This window comes from Ceratotherium simum, chromosome 24 (assembly GCF_057802395.1).
Source record: "Ceratotherium simum simum isolate JZ-2026a chromosome 24, ASM5780239v1, whole genome shotgun sequence".
NCBI lineage: Eukaryota > Metazoa > Chordata > Mammalia > Perissodactyla > Rhinocerotidae > Ceratotherium > Ceratotherium simum.
This window is the reverse complement of record NC_141923.1, coordinates 30,858,532-30,874,173: the sequence shown is the minus strand read 5'-3', so window position 1 is coordinate 30,874,173 and position 15,642 is coordinate 30,858,532. Positions and strand designations below refer to the sequence as shown.

Sequence of the window (15,642 nt, the reverse complement as noted above, 5' to 3'; positions counted from 1 at the left end):
CTGGCTCTGTGGGGCTCACCCATGTTTCTGTGTGCCCCCGTGGTTGGGTAGGCAGCTCTGTGATCTTGGCTGGGCTCTCTCCCATGTTTGGTTTCACCTGGTTTAAGGTGACCTCTGCTGGGACAACTGGGCCCTCCTGCACATGGTCTCTCATCCTCTAGCAGGCTGGTTTGACCTTGTTGACATAGGGATAACAGGATTCCAAGAGAGAGAGCAGAAGCACGCTCAGCTTCTTGAGGCTCGGAACTGGCACTCTGTCACTTCTGCTGCATTTTATTGGCTAAAGCAAGTCACAAGCCCAGATCAAGTTCAAGGGCTGGGGAAATAGACTTTATGTTTTTCATTGATCTACCACACCAGAAAGTCAAATAACCAAGTTCCTTAACCTTGATCCTAAAGCAGGAGTAAAGAGTCTTCACAAGGTGTGCTCTTCTGAATAGCAGCCATTGAGCCTTGACGCTTCGAGTTTCTTTCACTGTAGACTCTGCTCAGAGGCCCTTTTGGTCACTTATCTCACACACGTTTTCTAATAGTTGAAGTTGACAAATAAATGAGGTCTTAACTCTTCTTTGCAAGAGTTCTCGAGGGAGTCCTTTTTTCGTTCACCCAAGTCTTACAGCACATAACAAACCAACTTTAAGAATGAAAAAATCTATACATTTAGTTCCCAATTGTCTGGAAAGTCTCTGTATTTTGCTGGGTTTCCCCAGAGACTTCTCCCCACCCGTAGTGGCACTGGGCAGGTCGCTGTATGTATCACACCACGCCGCCCCGCATGGAGAGATCGAGTGGTGTCATTTGATATCTGCTCCTGTGCGTGGCTCGTCCTTACCCTGTCCCCGGGAGCCACTGGTGCGTCACAGCCAAGGGCTGAATTGATTTTTCACCATCGTCTCGCTCGCCCATCTCCAGATCGCTGCTGCTCCTCTGCGTGCCGAACCTCCATGATCATGAAAGGTAATGAATGAAATGAGATGAGACCGCAAGGGACCAGATACCCTAAGGGTCTATTAAAAACCTGCTAGAGTGATAGAAATCCGTGAACTTAATGTCCAGTGATACTTTCCGGGGAAGAAAAGAAGGGGCCAAAGAGATCATTACAACTCTGCTTTTATGTGATTCCAAACACCTTGGGGTCCTTGCCTCTCCTTTCTCCCAGCTCATCTTAGATGACAGAAAACAAAAGATCAGAGGTATCATTATAGCCGGGGTACTGTATCCAGATCAAGATCTAGAAGAGCCGTGGTACCTGGCCTGGCCCACACTCTTCTTTCTGAGGGTTCAATTCACCCTCATGTCCCTTCACTCATCCCGAGTTTCTCTATTGAAAATATTTTCTCTGGGTGACCTGCCATTAAGGGGTTCTTTGTTTATAGTCTATCTTCCCCACCTTCTCCAACGTGAAAAAAAATAGATTAACTAATTACTTAATGGGAACCAACCTTTCTTCTTTCCTCTCTGCAGTTCTGCTCTGCTTTTCATTTCTCATTCTAGTCAGACCCTCTTCCTGTCCCGTTTCCCTTTCGTGCATCCTCATTTAGAAACTGCACATACCAAAGGGGGTGTGAACACACCCTCCTATTCATCCCTTTTCACATGCCATTTCCAGGCCTCCTTCCCATTTAGAGGCCCTGATTTCCTACTGAGTGCTTTAGCACATTTGTATTGTATTTCTGAAGTAGCAATGATGGTCACCATCCCATAATGCTTTACCTTCTGTGCCCTGTTTTCCCATAGCTGTGAGCCATCCCTCACTGTCTGTTTTCCCTGGAGCCTAACAGTATCTCTCCCTCTTCTCCCCAACCTGCTCTGTGGATCAAATTCTATATATGTACTTCGCTGTTGGGATTCTGTGTAGGAAAAACCCATTCCTCCTTCTCCTGTGTTTCTCCTCTAGTCACACAACACTTCTGACGCCAGATGTGTGGGTTTTTTACCCCACACCAAGCAATTCTCTGAAACTAGCTGGGTGTCCTACAATCTAACTCAATTCTGACGCTCTCTACCTGGAGATAGCGTCAGATCCCACAGGTTAAGGGCTCAGTCCCACAAGACTGCACCCCCCTTCAGATGCCAATAGCAAGTAGTAGGTCCCCAGGTTACCCACAACTTCTGTCTGATTTGGCTACAAGTTGGAGGTTCCCATGACTCCCTCCTCAGGTTCAATTAATTTGTGAGAGTGGCTCACAGAACTCAGGGAAACACTTAACTTACAAGTTTATTAAAGGATATAATAAAGGAGACAGATGAATAGCCAGATGAGGAGATACATAGGGTGAGGCCTGGGAGGGTCCTGAGCACAGGAGCTTCTGTCCTCGTGGAGTTGGAGTGCGTCACCCTCCTGGAGTGGACGTGTTTGCCAACCTGGAAGCTCTTCAAACCTCATACTGTTGGGATTTTATGAAGGCTTCCTCATGTAGGCCTGATCAATTATTAACTCCATTTCCAGCCCCTCTCTCTTCTCAAGAGAGTAAGGGTGGGGCTGAAAATTCCAAGCTTCTAATTCTAGCTTGGTCTTTCCAATGACCAGCCCCCATCCAGGAGCCGTCCAGCAGCCCACCCCGAGTCACTCCGTTAGAACAAAAGACACTTCTGTCACCCAGGAAATTACAAGTGTTTCAGGAGACCTGTGTTAGGAACCAGGGTCAAAGACCAAATATATAAATTTTCTATTATCTCACAGATTCCTTCCTAGGCATCCCTCAACCCATGAAGGACAGCATCTCTTGTTCCTCCTACTCACCTGTCATACTTTTTTTGTCACATTCTATACAATGTGTAGCAAAATTGAGTCTTTTTTCTTAAGGGACAGAGGATGAAGCCTGAAACTTTTTTCTCAGATTTATTCAAGTGGTTGGACTAAAAGCTTTCTGAATTCTCTTTCATTATTTCCTTCCTCTCCAGGTTTATCAAAGGTAGAACCTGATTAGCAATCTAAATTGGGAAGGTTCTATATTAATAACCCCCCATTTTGTACAGATATAAAATATAATCTATATATATATAAAATAACTCCCCTTATATATAATGTATACATGTATATATAACAACCCATGACTGGTGAATGTTGTTAGAAGCCATGACTTTTAGCTCAGCACTAGCATCTTCCTGTGGTCCAGAGAGCTGTTCACTATTTCATGACGCCAACAGATGCTGAATAATGTTGGCTGAATGACTGACTGACTGACTACAGACTGTACCCCTGGTGGCCATGTGGCACATTTTTGCCACTTAACTACAAGGAGATGGGCAGCAGTATGTGCAGTGTACAATGATGGTGGATAGCACATTTGCTGAAGGTTGATACCTCAGCATCTTCTAAAGATGGGAGAATTTATCATTGGAAAATAACAAATCCATATACTAAACAGATGGGATGTATATCAGATAAGTCACAGATATGGGGACAAGGATGTGAAAACTGCTCAATGAGAAATAGTGTTCTTAACGGACTTCCTCTGGATTTCCTATGTTTACTTTATTTTTTCCATTTCCTCCTGTATTAGTCTGATCAGGCTGCCATAACAAAATACCACTGACTGAGCGGCTTAAACAACAGGCTTTTAATTTCTCACAGTTCTGGAGGCTGAAGGTCCAAGATCAAGGTGCCAGCAGGGCTGGTTTCTGGTGAGTGCTCGCTTTCTGGATTGCAGATGGCCGCCTTCTCTCTGTGTGCACACACATGGAGGAGAGAGAGCTCTGGTGTGTCTTCCGCTTCTTATAAGGACAGTCTTATCAAATTAGGGCCCCACCCTAATTACCTCCTTAAAGGCCCTATCTGCAAAAAACAGCCACATTAGGGGTTAGGACTTCAACATATGAAATTTAGTGGGACATAATTCAGTCTGTAACACCTCCCAATTCTGCTTTTGTGCCACTCACACCCAACTCTCTGTGGACCGTTGTTGCTTGGGTGCTGTTATGTGCCAGGCATTCTACAAAGTTCTTTCGATGCCTCTCTTTTCTTCTCCTTCTGAGCTTTTCCTGCCTATCTCAAGTCTTTCTGTGGTCATTGATATTGACTTTGGACTCAAATAGTACTTTGTATCAACCATTGCTACCTCCCTCATTGCCCGCCTGGCCTTTTCATTGTCTTTGTGTGTCCTGAGCAGAATCTGTTCATCTTGTTGTTTGTGCACTGCAGGGAAGTGCATGGTCTGGGGAGAGGAAACCTCTCTGGCTAATGCTACAAAGGGCTGCCTCTATGTGCTTGCCTTCATATTCCCATCACCAGCATCCCTGTTTCAACTGCATTAGTTTGGTTCCGAGTGATAGAATCCCAAGTTGAACCTGGTTCAGCTAAAAGGAGCCTATATTGGTTCACAGAGTACAAGGAGGGGCTGCAGAGTTGAACTCTGGGAAGGACAGTGATGTCACTAAGCTAAAGAAAAGCTGGATCCAGGGCCTCAAACACTTCCAAGACTCCTTCTTCATCTCTGGTCCTGCTCCACTTTCTGTGTTGGCCTCATTCTCTTTCATCACAGACGTGTCTTAGGCAACATGACTGCCTCCAGCCCCTGAACTTTGTTACTTTACAGTTTTTACTGCTAAAGCTAGAGAAAGAGATATTACCCAGCTTGGGTCAGGTGTCCATTCCTGGACAAATCAGCCATGGCCAGGAGCAGGGCTTTATAAGTACATGGCAGCCCCTAAAGTCACCCTGTGTTCGTGGTGGGGGGTAATTCCCAGGAGATGGGTAGAAACCCAGAGCAGAAACCCAGAGATATCCTTGGTGCTAGCTCACCCATTTTAGAGGACTTCTCACCATCCAGGATCCCTATCTGCTTCACTTAGACCCCAAGAGACACAGCACAAGGGTCAACACAACCAAGTACACTCGCTGTATTCCTAGGCAGTGCTTCTGTCTCCATATGTACCTCCTTTCACACCTAAGAAATAGCCAAAGTCAATGTCAATGACTACAGAATAGTTGGACAGCCTAGACGCAGACCCAAAGGCCTTTTACTCCCTCTACGTTAAGCTTAGATCTATCCTATGTGGCCAACCCTTTGTTTCTTTCCTCTGTACCCCACCTTGGAAGCTCTGGCTCCTAAGCATAAGGCATCTGCAGCCCAGATCAGACAGACAAGGGAGCAAGAAAAAGGCAAGCAGTTCTTGCTTTCACTCCACTCCTTGGGCTGTTTCTGTCCAGTCTGATGATGTTGAGAAGCAGAAGGGAAGAGGAGACCGTCTCCCCTCTCTGCCCATGTGGAGTATTCTTTCACCTCCTCTCAGTCCTCTGCCACCCCAAATGTGGAGTTAACCCTCTCTGCCACTCCCTCTCTGGGAAGGATCAACCCCCACGAGAAGCTAGGAGAGCAGTTAAGACAAGAGACTGCTAAAAGCCAAGCCATCCATAGGAACCTCCAAGAGAAGGCGCTTTGCTGTCTCCTGTCTCTTCCTTGCAGTGATGATGGCAAATAGGACAAATGAGGGAGCATAGATTCGTGAGCACTGATTTTATTTGCATGGATTGTAACAATGGCAGTAAAATAAAACACATTGGTGCCATTCCCAAAGAGTCCATGCAGGCTTTGTATACACCTTTTATCCCCTTCCACACCCTCCTCCAGGTGACTTCATTCTCTACCTTCTGTACAAATTCCTCTCAAATTATACCTGTGGAAGACAGAATAATAGTCCCTCAATGTTGTCTATGTCCTGGGGCCAGCCTGGTGGCGCAAGCAGTTGGGTGCGCGTGCTCCACTGCCGCGGCCCAGGGTTCACCATTTCCAATCCCAGGCGCGCACCGACGCACCGCTTGGCAAGCCATGCTGTGGCGGCGTCCCATGTAAAGTAGAGGAAGATGGGCGTGGATGTTAGCCCAGGGCCAGTCTTCCTCAGCAAAAAGAGGAGGATTGGCAGATGTTAACTCAGGGCCGATCTTCCTCAAAAAAAAAAAAAAGAAAAAAGATGTGTATGTCCTAATCCCCAGAACCTGGGAATATGTTAAGTTACATGGCAAAGGGGAATTAAGGTTAATTGACCTTAACGTTAGGGGATTATGCTGGATTATCCAGGTGAGTCCAGTGTAACCACAAGAGTTCTTAAATGTAGAAGAGTCAGAAGGCAGAAGAGTCAGCGTCAGAATGAAGCAAAGTGAGAAAAGCCCAGCCAGCCATGGCTGGATGTGAAGATGGAGGGGGCCACGAGCCAAGGAATGTGGGCCACCTCTAGAAGATGGAAAAGGCACGGAAATGGATTCTCCCCTAGAGCCTCCAGAAGGAACACAGTCCTGCTGACGCTGATTTTAGCCCAGTGAAAGCCATTTCAGACTTCTGACCCTTGGAACTGGAAGGTAATACAATTGTGTTGTTTTAAGGCACGAAGTATGTGGCAGTTTGTTACAGAAGCCATTAGAAACTAATACGCTACCCAATCTCTCCCTTTCTCTTAGAATCTCAGGAAGATCAAACTGCGCATGCTCTTCCCCTTTAAAATGCCCACATTTCCAAGTCTCTTGCTGATCAGAAGTTATAGCCAGTTGTAGCCCTGAGACATGTATGTCCAATTCTGATGATTCAATACGTCTTCCTTCTACTGATAACATACCACATTCAAAATACACACGCCCATATAATTTTACTGTTTCCTTTACAAAGCCTCTAACCAACTTTATTTATGTAACTATGCCTTAACAAAATAGCTCTTCCTCTTCTAGTCAGTAAATTTCCCTGCTGACCAATACGCCCATCGCTGGCACTGGCTGACTGATTAGTGAGCGTGCTGACTTGAGCTGCTGCCTTGGTGCAGAGTGTTGGGCATTTCTGCAGGAAGTTCTTAGCCCTCTGTCACATGTTCCTCCGTGTATATCCTTGATGCCTGCTGGGACCTGGCTCTGAGAAGGCACGATGTGGGGCTAGGTCATAGGAACAGCTCATTCATGCTCAATGCCTGTTAGTAGTCTTATCTTGTGCTCTTAACTTGGGTAGTTACAAAATCCCACCTTGGGCTCGCAAGCACTTCTCTTGAACCAACATCACTGTTAAATCTCACCACCGCTCCTCCAAGGACATTCCCAAATTTCTCTAAAAGACACCTGGCTGTGAGCCTGGGTTTCATTATGGCTTGAGTTCTCACAGCTGTTCTCTGGCCTTTGCAGATTCTGCTGCCTTAGGCCAGGCAGTGGACAGCTGCCTTCATGCACTCGGTCCGGGCTCCATCTGGGAAACTATGCATGGGACCTGACCTGGCTGGTTGGACCCCACGTTCCCAGGTTGGAGGTGTGGCCACGTGAAAGGTGGGGAGGAAATTTTGTTTTTCCGTCCCTATGTTTTACTTCAGGGAAATCCATTTCTGGTTTTAAAAAATATTTTAACTTGCAATTAACTCGTTAAAAGAGACCCCACCCTTTGCCCTGGGCTGCTCAAGTAGAAGAAGTCTTTTATATGAGGTACACAGCCACCTGAGGCTGAGGTCATTGGAATGGCCTGACAGGGGCAGATGTCCTGGGAGGACAAAGTGGTCACAACTGAGCGAGCCCCCTGGACTACACGCACCGTCTCATATTCCGAGGACGCTGTGGGTGCCCAAATGTGTCATAATCAGGAAAGCCCCCAACGCCTCATCATGACGCAGACACTCTGGAGCATCTCAAAGGCCCATCATCCCTTGAACAGGATTTAGGTTACCTGCTGCTGGTTTGTTTTTGTGCTGATCTGAGCAAAGGAGTCAGGTGGTCAAGTGTGCCCTCCCCATCCTCACGTCCAGGTTCTTGATGTTCCTTGTAGTGGGTTCAATAGTGACCCCTCAAAATATATGTGCAAGTCCTAACCCATGGAACCTGTGAATGTGACCTTATTTGGAAAAAGAGTCTGTGCAGATTAATTAAGTTTCTCCAGGTGAGATTATCTTGGATTATCCAGGTGCACTCTAAATTCAATGACAAGCATGCTTATAGGAGAGAGAAGGAGAGAAGACACAGACACGGAGAAGAAGCCAAGTGAAGACAGAGGCAGAGATTAGGGTCACGCAGCCACAGCCAAGGACCACCTGGAGCCACCAGAAGCTGACGAGGCAAGGAAGGATTTTTCCCCTAGAGCCTTTGGAGGGAACGTAGCCCTGCTGACACCTTGATTTCAGAATTCTAGCCTCCAAAAGTGAGAGAGAATCAATTTTTGTTGTTTTAAGTCACCAGGTTTGTGGCAGTTGGTTACAGCAGCCCTGGGAAACAAATATATTCCTTAATGTGCAACCCCGTTTCTTTCAGGAAGAATGAAATTAGCCAAGTGACAAAGGGGTGACTCCCTATGAGCTGTCACAGCACCAACTTATAGTGTGATTCTCCCTGTCACAGCGCTCACCTAGCGCCCCCGTGCCTGCTCCCTCTCACGTGAGATGCTATAAAGCTCTTATTGCCTGGGCAAAATGCACACTTTGTAGGGGATTTATTTACAGGCCAATGTGCCTCCACTGTGTGTGGTGGTTTCAATCGTATATCTAACTGTAGAGGATTTGAAAACTCTTTTGAAATGCTTTCCCATTTTTTATCAAATGGTCCTGAGTGCTCAACAAGGCCGTTATGTAACACATGGCGAACTTGACAAAGATCAGTTACATGGCTCACCGGAGAACTAGAACCAAGGTTTTTCAACTTGGACCAGCGCTCTTTCCACCCACCCCACTGGGTGCCGGCCCACACCGGGAACAGGGAGCAGGCTGTGAGGTGAAAGGAAATCTGCTGCCGTCTTCAAAACCAAAAGTATCACAGGCTCCTTCATTTTGATTTGATGGATAAAATGCCGAGGGTGCTAAGCCCCTCAGAAAATTGAAGAATAAGATGTGGTGCTTCTCACACTTTAATGTGCATATGAATCACCTGGGGAATCTTATTAAAATGCAGGTCCTGCCTCAGTAGGTCTGGGGTGGGGCCTGAGATGCTGCATTTCTTACAGGCTCTGGTTGTACCTGTGCTGCTGGTTTGTGGATCACGCTTTGAATAACAGTGAGATGGAGCTGCTCACTAATTTGTTCACATTTGCAGCAGTAAGCAAATTGACCATGCTTGCCCTTTGCAATTCGGTGGTAGGAATGTGGCTCTGAATTTGCCATTGCAAAGGAAATTGGTGACACTCAAGCTGGCAATACTCAGGGACCAGTTTTATTGTGGATCAATAACCATAAAAATAGTCATACCTTTTGGCCCAATAATTCCACTTATGGTTGTTAATTCTAAACCCAAAAGATGGAAAAATCTATGTGAACAATGGTGATCTACTACAACACTATGCATACTGAAAAAAGAAAACCTGTGCCTAATATAAAGGAAGTGATTACAAAAATTATAATAAATTCACTCAAAACAATATTGTGGATGTATATTTATCTTCTTTCCCTCTCCAAAAGCAACATGTCGGTAAAGGAATAAAAGTGGTGTGAACACACAAGATCAATGAATTAATGGATTAACGGTTTCAAAACTTTTTCCAAGATGGAAAGTGCAAGGAATTGAGGAGCATAACCACAGGCCTCTGTCTCTATTTGTAATGTTTTTTTTTTAAATTGGGTGGTGAGTACAAGGGTGATGTTCTTAGAATTTTTATACCTTTCTGTATGCCCGAAATATTTCAAAATTTAATTAAAAAGAAAGTGGATGGGGCCAGAGTGAAGAACATTATAACCTACAATGTTAAGTGTGAGAGTATTATAACAAAGCCACTTTGCCCAAAAAATCTAGCCTTGGCTCCTGAAGGCAAGAATTAGGCGTGAGACCAATCCCAGAGGAATGAAAAAGTCTGTCTCTGGAGCCTTTGATCCCTAGGTTCCCACCCCACTAAGAGACCATCTCTCCCCACTTACTACCACCACAGGAGAGGGGCAGTTTATTCTCCAGGGAAATTGAGCCTCATCAGCTCACAGCTCAGGCACATCACATCGTAAAGGACCAGCTGAAAACAAGAGAATTAATGGAGGATCATACTGAACTGTGGGAGTCTTGACCCCTCCGCTGCCCTGCTCTCAGCCCTCCAGGAGCCAAATGTATATGCCCACAGGCAAGAGCCTGGTGAACTACAACCTGTGGGCCAAATCCATGCCACTCCACTCCCCGTGTTTGCAAATAAAGTTTTATTGGTACACAGTCACACGTATTCATTCACAGATTGTCTATGGCTGCTTTTATGCTACAACACAAGAGCTGAGTAGTTGTAACAAACACCATCTGGCCCGCAAAGCCTAAAATATTTACTATCTGGATCTTGCAGAAAAAGTTTGCCTACTCCTGCTCTAGAGAAAAATAGCTGTCCCCAGAGGAAAGAGCCCAGATCAAGCCGCCCCGTGACCCGAGGGTGAAGCCCCTCAGCTGGCAAGCCCTGTCCACACACACTCTGAGCCTCAAGCAGGTTTGAGTAGCTCACTCTTAAGCACAAATGGATGTCCAGAGATTTTCCAGACACTCGAGAGAAACCCCAACGTGAAGGAGTGTGATCAAAACAAACAAGCAGAAAGAGGGACTTGGAGGAACCAAAAACTATTCAAGAAACGGAAAATAAAAATATAGAATTAGTATCCTCAGAGATATGAGAAGATATTTCATCCATAAAACAAGAGCTAGATGCTATGCTAAACAAGAGTGAACTCTGGAAACTGAAGAAAGTGGTAGCCCAAATTTAAAAAGTAGTTAAGTAGAATGACTGGAGGAACTGTCAAACAAAAAGATAAAAAGATGAAAAATCGGAGGGAAAATTTAGGAAAATTAGATTAGCAATTCAGGATGCCCAATATTTAACTAAAAAGAATTATCGAAAGAGAAAACAGAGGAAATGAAGGGTATGAAATTAGCAAAGAAATAATATAATATTGCTGGGAAATTTTTTTTATCTATTGCATGTTGTACCCAGCACACTAAATAAAAACAGCCAGCAAAGGCCCTGGAGAAATTTCAGAGCACTATAGCATAGTAAAGAGAATAAAGAATAAAGAGAAGATTCTACGTGTCCAGAGAGAAAAGAAACTAAACAAAAGAACAAGAAGCAACATGGATCCAGACTTCTCAATAGTAACACTGGATGCCAAAAACGTAGAGCAATGCCTTCAAAATTCTGAAGGAAAATAATTTTTAGCCTGGGGTTCATGTCCAGCACTATCAGTCAAGTATAAAGATAAAATAAAAACATTTTTAGACCTGCGAAGACTTGAAATATTTAGCTCTTATACATCCTTTCTTAGGAAATTACTAAAGGATGTGCTTCAACACAACCAGGATGTAAAATCAATAAACAGACATGGAATCCAGTAAGCAAGGACTCCAACACAGAAGTGAAGGAAGTCCCAGGACAATGATTTTGCATCAAGCCTTTAGAGCAAACAGCCAGATTGGAGCAAGAGGACTCAAGACTTTGGGGAGAGGGTCTCCAGGGAGACAGAACTGAATGATTCTCTGATGTGTTTAAGATTTGGAAAAATTATTGCTAGATGTTTTACAAATTTGGTAGAACACTTGTAAAAGGTAGTACGCTACTTAGCTCAGTAGGAAACAATTGTTATCTAGTTTAATAATGTGGACACTGACTATTGATTTAACAAAAATTGTTATGTCTCTTAGGAGGATCATGGGAAGAAATTGTGGGGGGAGTTGGAGATTAGTAAGTAGAAAGTTAAATCCTCATCTAAAGTTGATAATCAAGAACAGCTATAAAAACATATCATTTAGAAATATACAGGTAAATGCTAAAAGAAACAGAAGGGTAGAAAGTGGATGCCTCTGTAAGAAGAGATGGGAGGAAAAAAATTTCTATTACATTTTTTGTACATGAAATCATTTAGTACTATTTTGTTCTTTTAACTATTTACATGCATTTTAATAAAAATAAATTTTTTAAAAGCAGATTATGTGGCCAGGGTCGGCCCCGTGGCATGGTGGTTGTGTCCATGCACTCTGCTTCGGTGGCCCAGGGTTCACGGGTTCAGATCCTGGGCGTGGACCTGCGCCCTGCTTATCAAGCCATGCTGTGGCAGGCATCCCACATGTAAAGTGGAGGAAAATGGGCACGGATGTTAGCCCAGGGCCAATCTTCCTCAGCAAAAAGAGGAGGATTGGCCATGGATGTTAGCTCAGGGCTAATCTTCCTCACCAAAAAAAAAAAAAAAAAAAGATTATGTGGCCATTTGAGTTACAACTAGAAAAACTAAGTTGCTTTGTGGAAAAATGCTTATGATGTGTTAAGTTCTTGTGGTCTGCCAGGATTTTAAAGTCTTTATAATAAGGAAGTTCTCCAGTTGGGAATGCTGGGCTGGCAGCCTGGAAGACCTATTGTGTCCTCAGTGTGCCCCAGATGCCTTGAGATCTGTAGTCTATGTCGGAGGACGATACACAAGTAGGTTTGGACCAGTGTATCAGAAGGCTAGCATAACCAGGGAGGGATGCACCAAGGTTCAGGTAGTGGTAAGTGGGGAAAAGATATAAAATGTACATGTCCACTCTGGCTGCAATAATGCAAACTGATGTGTTCATCGTGGGAAGGGCACAAGGACAAATGAAAACAGTTCGTTTGTCGGAGTGGGAGTGGTGGTAATTTTTTCCTCTTTAATTTAGAATTATATTAAGACTGATAAAATATTTGTGTAAAACAGAACAAAAGTTTTTATGGGAAATCAGTGGCGTTCTTTGCTTTGCTCCCCTCCTGCAGCTTAATCGCTTACACGGAACAGTATGTGGAATATGATCTGTTGATTACACCAGCCGAGCCGTCCAATCCCTGGGTCAGCGACGATATCGCTTTATGGGACATAGAGATGAGGTAAAAAAAAAAAATGTTTTAATATTTGGGGGTTGGAGGGATGTAGAAAACAATTCATGAGATTGTGAGATTACATTATTCTCTACTTTAATTCGACTCTATCACTAGTACAGAAACCTCTCAAGTAACCTCTCGAGTGAGTTCTGCTTACTCCTGGTTTCTACCTCCTTATAGCTTTGGTTTGAACGTGGATCCTTTTTGGTTTCTCTCTGACCCTTTGGATGTCATGATAACTGGGACAGTCCCTCACATTTCCAAGTTCTGATTGCTGGAAGGGAAGAATCTGTTGACCAATTTGTTATTTTCATGTTAGACAGCAGCAACAACAATAATAGCTAGCACTGACTTGGTGCTGGCCACAATGTAAGTGTCTTACGTGGAATCCCCACAACAGGGAAACAAAATTAATCTCACCATTGAACAGATGAGGAAACTGAGGCACAGAGGAGTTAATGAACTTGCTCAAGGTCACACAGCAAGTAGGTGGCAAAGTTAGGATGAGAACCCAGGCAGAGGGCTCCAGAGCCACAGTTTTCATCACTCTGCTCTTCTGGAGTCCCTGGCAGTGGTGATTCCATCGAGTAACTCCTCACCCGTGAGGGAAGCTGGTGTGTTTATTTAACAGCTGAGGAACCGGAGCCCAGAAGGACTTGGAGCACATTCACAATTACGGAGGGAAACGCGCCGACAAGTCTGGTGTGCTGTGCCGTTGTACCCTTTTGGCCCTCGGCTAGAAGACTTTTTATTTCGTTTTTCATTTCTTGATATCTCTCTCATTTGCTTTCACTCCTGTTCTTTTTCTGGCTTCTTTTCTTGAAATGGAAAAACCTTATAAAAAGTAATAAAAGTCATAAACGCTTATTATAAAAAGTTCAGACTATTCAGACGTGCATAATGACGAAAATTCTCTCTTCCTCCAACCCAGTCTCATTTTCCAGGAAGAACCTTTGTTTATAGTCTAATGCCATGGTTCCCAAACTGCACCAGGGCACCTGGGCCCCTGCAGGGAACTCACGGGGTTCCACGGCATATTCTGAATCTTTGAGGGAAACACAGTGAAGTATGTCACAGTGACATTTGTCACATACTGCATGAGTTTAAGGTAGTTCACCGTTTTCAACATTAGATCACGTTCCATTCCTTTCAGTGATGTCATATCTCTGCAAATCTGATAAAAAGCAGGTACTGTGCAAAAATCAACATGGCCAAGGAAATGAGGGTGGAGGGGCCCAATCTGATTTCAAGTTTGAGAACATGTGCAGTACTCAATAGTGCACATTGTGGCTATTTAAGAATGAAGTAAACCTATTGTTTTTTCTTTCAATTTATATGTATTTCAAATAGCTACTAAGTTGTTAGGACATAAATACATATTAAGTCCTTCAGACCTGACTTTTTAGTAAACAAATCTGTTAGATATTTTGGGGCTGGTCCAGTGGCTTAGCAGTTAGGTTCACCCACTCTGCTTTAGCAGCCGGGGGTTTGTAGGTTCAGATCCTGGGCACGGCCCTACATACTGTTTGTCAAGCCATGCTGTGGTGGCGTCTGATATAAAGTAGAGGAAGATGGGCACAGACGTTAGCCTAGGGCGAATCTTTCTCAGCAAAAAGAGGAGGATTGGCACTGGATGTTAGCTCAGGGCTAATCTTCCTCACACACACAAAGAAAATGGTTAGGTATTTTTTTGGCCCAGGGCACCTGAAAAACTTACTGAGACACTAAGGATGCCGTGAACTCAGAAAGTTTGGGAACCTTTGATTTAGTGTCTATCCCTTTAGATTTGTGTGCCTATACAAGATCGTATCCATAATGGGTTCATTATATACACATTTTCCCATAATTTTTTAATTAACAATATATCCTAGCAGTCTTTCCATGTAAGCACATATACATCCACCTTATCCTTTTTCATAGCTACATAGTGTCCCCTTGCATGAGTGTAGTATAACTTAAACAATCCCAGGTCATAAATATTTAGGTTATATCCTTTTTTTTTTTTTTTGGTAATATAAACAATGATACAAGGAACATCCTTATACACAAATCCAATTTTTTCTTTAGAGTAAATTTCTAGAAGTGGAATTGCTAGGAATGGTAAGCATGTTTTAATTTTAGTTCATGTGGCCAGACTCCTCTTGAGCAAAACTATAACAATTTTTTTTCATTCCTGCAGCTTAAAAGTGTCCATTTCCCCACATCCTCACCAGCTCAAACATTATCAATCTTTCATCTTTACAAATCTGGTAGATTAACATAAAAATCTCATTTTACTTTTCATTTCCTTGTTAATATACTTGAGAATCTTTCTTAATGATTATTAGATATTCATTTTTCTTTTGTGACAACTGTTTTTGCGTTCTCTGCCCATTTTTCTAGTGACGTGTTTTGTTTGGATATTGGGATATAAAACAGTCACGTTTGCTTGGATCGTGTATTTTATCTTTTCCCAGATATTTTATGTTTTATGAATCTCATTCTTCTTGTTTCTTTTTCTCTTCCTTGACTTTTGCTTATTAATCAAGTTTTGTATTAGCTTTTGTTACTCTAGTTTCTAATCATATTTACTTTTAAATGTTTTAATTTAAAATGTCATTATTTCATGCAAATAGTAACGAAGTATATAAAATAAAAAGTAGAAATTTCCCTTTACCTCATCTAAATTCCATTCTTCCCCAGAGCTAAGTTAACCTTATATATTTTAAACTAATATTTTGAGACACATATTTCTCTGTCAACATTAAAAGAAAAATAATATGAAGATGGGTATCATTTTTCTAATATTTTTGACATGTCTTAGGTAGTCCCTTTAATCTGATCTAAGAACTTAAATCTTTCTTTAACTCAGGGTCTTTTCTTCCCTTTTTTTGGTAAATTACTGCTACTCTTTTTTCCATTCTATCCTTTC

General features: G+C 43.2%; 1 protein-coding gene across 1 annotated transcript in view; it reads left to right on the top strand.

The window, feature by feature from the left end:
* The window catches only part of RGS6 (regulator of G protein signaling 6), a 528,845-nt gene that overhangs the window by 455,492 nt on the left and 57,711 nt on the right, over nt 1-15,642 (top strand). Inside the window, 1 exon segment of the mRNA XM_087447760.1 lies at nt 12,627-12,737. Coding sequence (XP_087303886.1) covers nt 12,627-12,737 — 111 coding nt within the window.